Raw genomic sequence first — 4,733 nt, forward strand, 5'->3', positions numbered from 1 at the left:
GGCGCCTGGGTGGCTCAGTTGGTTAAGCGACTGCCTTCGGCTCAGGTCATGATCCTGGAGTCCCGGGATCGAGTCCCGCATCGGGCTCCCTGCTCGGCGGGGAGTCTGCTTCTCCCTCTGCCCTCTTCCCTCTCGTGCTCTCTGTCTCTCATTCTCTCTCTCTCAAATAAATAAATAAAATCTTAAAAAAAAAAAAAAAGAAATGCAACAGAGGTTTGTTTGCTGTTTTTTTGCTTGCCTGATTAATTTTTACCAGGGCAATTAAAATGTTGGGACCTCTAGTGGCCAAGATGCAGACTCCAGGAGAAGCTGGTTTGGAAGAAACAATCAAGGGTTTGGATGCATTAAGTTTGAGACTCTTAGTCATCCAGATGCGGATGCAGGCTAGACTGGAGAAGAGGCCCTTGATGTACAAGAGCATCATGATGTGATTTAAAGGCGAGTAATTGAGAGACTGCATGTAGATTAAGTGAATAGCTCTGAATTTAAACTCCGAGGCATGCAGGGCAATTATCGATTGGAAATTCTCTTTGTTGCAAAGGAAGAAACCAAGTGAGGACAATTATATGACACCATCTAAGCCATACACTCAGGTTAATGATGTGCAAATCGCCTGATTCACCATCTCTCTAAGAAAACATTTTTAGTGTCTTTTGTGGATTAGCCAGATAATTAGAGACAATCGCTTCCTTTCCTCCCTCCCCAAACCCCCCAAATTGTGGCACAGACATTTCTGAACAAACACTTTATCCAGGATGCAGCTTGAGACCTCCATGAACCATTGGAGCTCAAGCTGGAGAAGGCAGATGTAAAGGTACTGAGACTTTTGAGTTAAAGGAGTTGAATTTCATTAAGCCTTTTGATGTTTACAGAAAAGAGTAAGTCTGGATGGAAAATGATTGCTTAATTGCTTGAACTATATAGGATCTCAACTAAAAGTGACCATTTATCTTTGATTCATGTGAATGGAGCTAGTCTTAAAATGTCTCATGTCCCACTGTAAAATCACTTAAATGTATAGAATTTGTAAAAACTTCACTCAATGAAAACATCTAGATCTGAAAAGCCACTATGCCATTGGACACTTCTGGACAGAAAGATATCTATAATCCCCATATCCTTCCACCAATCCTCACTCACCTTTGATTATACCAAACAAATAATACAATCAGAATCAATGTTATGCTTTCATTACATATTCACAGATATTATCTTAGTCAATACTTCCAACATCATGAAATAGTGTTCACTGTACAGATTAGAAAACTGAGGCCAAGAGAGGTCAAGGTCATGGAGCTCATGAGTAATAGAAGCAGAATTGGCTCCTTCCTCCTTTTCCAAATCTGAGGGAGCATTCCTTGGCACAGCAGCTGCTTACCATGAAATGTTGTTTTCTTGTTTAATTATAAACCCCCCCAAACATGGTTCTAATCCACAGACATTTGTCTGGATTCCATATATAAAACAACTCTGTCATATTAGTTCCTCAAGAGGCTTATGAACTGGAAAGTCACACATCACCCTGTAGTTCAACGTGCACGTATGAGTGCCTACTTTGAACAGAAGTGATGCCGGAGCCCTGGCTGAAACTTACACAAGGCACATGCTGTTCTAGGCTCTATGCAGCCTGGGTTAATACCACTAACACTTCTTACTTTGGACAGAGGGTCTATACCATTCCCTGAAGCCATTCTTCCCTATTACTTGGGACCTCCATGAAAACTTCAGTTTGCAGTGTTTTCTGACAACTATGTAATCAGCCTCTTTCATTTATATAAATCAATCACATCTTAAGAAGACTTTTAAAAAATTAACTGGTGATAAAACCAGTATTAATAAATAAGACCAGATTTTACTGATTATGTCTTTGACCCTTCTCTCCATGAGCAATAACCATCATTCTATAGATATTCTAAAATCTGCCTGAGTAGTAATGCAGACAAGATGAATAAATCCTGAGAAAGTAGACTGCTCACTGGCATCCAATATACAATATGTACAATATAAAATGAATACAAACTAAACTAAATTTCCTTTCCTTCTGCTTCAAATACCTGTCTGTAAACATTGGCACACATATAGGACCATATTATGTCAGCTGTAATAATATAGAAAAATAATCTTCATTACCATAAACTAGAAAGCCATGGTAACTAGTCTTTCAAAAAAATCACCAAGTGTCACAATTTGGCATACACTCCAATCCTTATGAATAATTCACATTTTGTGCATTAATAATGCATGTCTTCTTCCTATTGGAATGCTCCCTAACACAGAATGGATTTCTCTTATCAATTTCCTCAACTGACATGATGGAGTAAATCTAAAATTAGAATGGTGTTTTTAATGCTCCCTTTAAAACTGTAACAACTCAGCTGGCCCTTAAGGTTATCAAAAACATAAAGCTCCTATTATTTCTTGCCCTTTGCATGGGAGTCACTAGGTTAAGTACCCTAACAATAGTTACTCCTGCTGATGAGAAGAGTATGTGCATGGCGGAAAAGATCAAAGAAACTTGCACAGGGCTGATAGGGATTGGTTAGTTCTGTTACAGTTCTTCCTAATTATATATGTATATATTCACAGTAACACGGGACATAATTGCTAAAACATGGTAACCAGCAGGGAAAAAAGAAAGAAAGCAAGCAAAGGGTCAAAACAAATCAGGCAAGAGTTTCTAATAATTACAGATGTTTCCTCTCATCCTCCCTAGCTGGTTACCACTGTGAAATTTCTTTTCAATTTTCAGTAAAATTATCTAGCACATAAAAAAGTACAAAGACCAAGGAAGAGAAAGGTGCCAATGACACGTTATTTGTGGGGAAAGACATTCAATTTATCACTGTAACTATACTCCCAGTGTGGTCATTGCACACCATTGCTGATATTATTTCAGACATTACTAAACTTTCTGCCCAACCCCAACATCCAAACACACCCACTAAACAAAAACAGCAACAATATTTGACACAAAGCAAAGAGAAATGAGGTAGGTTGGAATCTCGGGGAAAAAAAATCAGTCCAGTATCGTCCCCCTCTCTGGAGAATTCCTTCACCATCACTCCATCTCAAAGAGAAGCTGCATGAGTTCTGTCTGAAGTCCTATCAATGAATAGCAAAAGGAAAGGGGGCAAAAGAGAGCCATTCCTATGCCAACATCTGTCCCCTACAAGTACCCTCAGGCTCATTCATTCTTTCTTGTGGTTCATATTTAGGGAGCACCTGCTCTGTGCCAGGTATTATGTTCCACCCTAAATAATCTTCCATTGGGTTTCCAATGTGTATTCCAGCAACAGAAATCCACCACCCGGGATAAGGAAGAGAGAAAATTCAGATTCGGGTATCCACCCCAAGTTGGCCTGGCCAGAGGCCAGCACACACCGCCTTAGCCAACACCTGGGACAGCGGTGGGTCATTGTCCAGGATTCGATGCCCAAAGAGACCTTCCGCTTGGCAGCAATGTCTCCCTGGGGTCAGGGGGTCACTGACCTTGTTCACACCGAGAGCGCCTGCCCTCTTCCTCAGCTAGCCTCCCACCCCCTGGAAAAGTTAAGTTGGCAGCGAGTGGGATGAGGGGCACCAGGGGCATCCTGCAGGCTCAGCACCCCCAGCCGGCTTTCTCAGCTCCAACTCCCTTGGCTACCGAGAAATATTTATTTCCAGTCGATGGGCTCCAGTGGCTACTGAAGCCGAACACGCGGCCACCATCAGAAAGCCAAGTCATCCGAGAGATAAAGATAGATCCATTACATACCTAGACCCGGCTTTACAAAAGGGGCAGCCGCAGGCGATTGTGAATTTCGGCTGAGAAAGCCACAGTGCAATTCACCAGCGCGCAGCCGGGGAATCTCCTGCCAGCCTCCAGGGATGCTGGCGAAGGATGAAGACAATTGAACGCACGAACAGGGAAAAAAAAAGGATCATACTTACCCCTAGGCGTCTGCTCCGGATCCTCACGTACCCTTGTTTCACTATGTCATTAAAATTGGAAGCCATCCCGGACAGCCGGTGACCCCCCTCACCCGAGCACCCGCACCCGGAGTGGCTTTGGGGAGGGTTAAGGGCAGGGTCAGGAGAAGACGTGCGGGGAGAAAGTTGAAAAGGCGAAGCTGTTTCGGCTGCGGCTCGGCGCGGCTTTAGAAGGCGCACATCACTTTGTCCCCCAAACCCCTGAAAGTGGGCGGCCGGCTGGCAGCCACTTTGGGGGAGCGCGGAGAGCGCAGCGCAGCGCCGCGAGGCGAGGCTGGAGCGCCGCCGTCAGCTGACTCATCAGCCAGCCTGCCAGGAGGAGGAGCGGCGGCTGCTCAGGGCTCCAGCCCTGCCTCTTCCCGGGGCCCGGCAGGAGGGGGGGAGGGGGAGGAGGAGGGGCGGGAGGTAGGGAAGGAGGAGGAGGAGGTAGAGGGAAGAGAAGGACGACCGCGGAGTGGTGGGAGCCCCCCCCCACCCCGCCCTGCCGAGGTGGAGGAGCCGCGCGGGTCCCAGTGCCCGGCTGCGGCCACCGGAGGGCAGACACCCCTGAACGCGCTCGCACCCCTCCCCTCCTCTCCCGCCCACCTTGCCCGACCCGCTTCCCCTTCCGATCCCTCCCCTCCTCCAGGACCCCGAGCGCGCCCCAGCCCGCCCCCGCACCTCGCTGACAGCCTGCCGAGATAGCGCGCCCTCTCTTCTCGCTCTGGCGGCTGATTTTAGGAGGAGAAGAAATTTCACTTTTTCACAGCCACCGCCTACCCCGC

General features: G+C 46.3%; 1 protein-coding gene across 1 annotated transcript in view; it reads right to left on the minus strand.

Annotated features, from left to right (window-relative positions):
* The window catches only part of DOK5 (docking protein 5), a 134,541-nt gene extending 130,248 nt beyond the window's left edge, over positions 1–4,293 (minus strand). The window contains exon 1 of the mRNA XM_081832549.1: positions 3,931–4,293. Coding sequence (XP_081688675.1) covers positions 3,931–3,996 — 66 coding nt within the window. The 5' untranslated portion in view covers positions 3,997–4,293. The remainder of the gene's footprint in view (positions 1–3,930) is intronic.
* Between the last annotated feature and the right edge of the window lie 440 nt (positions 4,294–4,733).

This window comes from Leptonychotes weddellii, chromosome 10 (assembly GCF_054177405.1).
Source record: "Leptonychotes weddellii isolate Sample4059 chromosome 10, ASM5417740v2, whole genome shotgun sequence".
Taxonomy (NCBI): domain Eukaryota; kingdom Metazoa; phylum Chordata; class Mammalia; order Carnivora; family Phocidae; genus Leptonychotes; species Leptonychotes weddellii.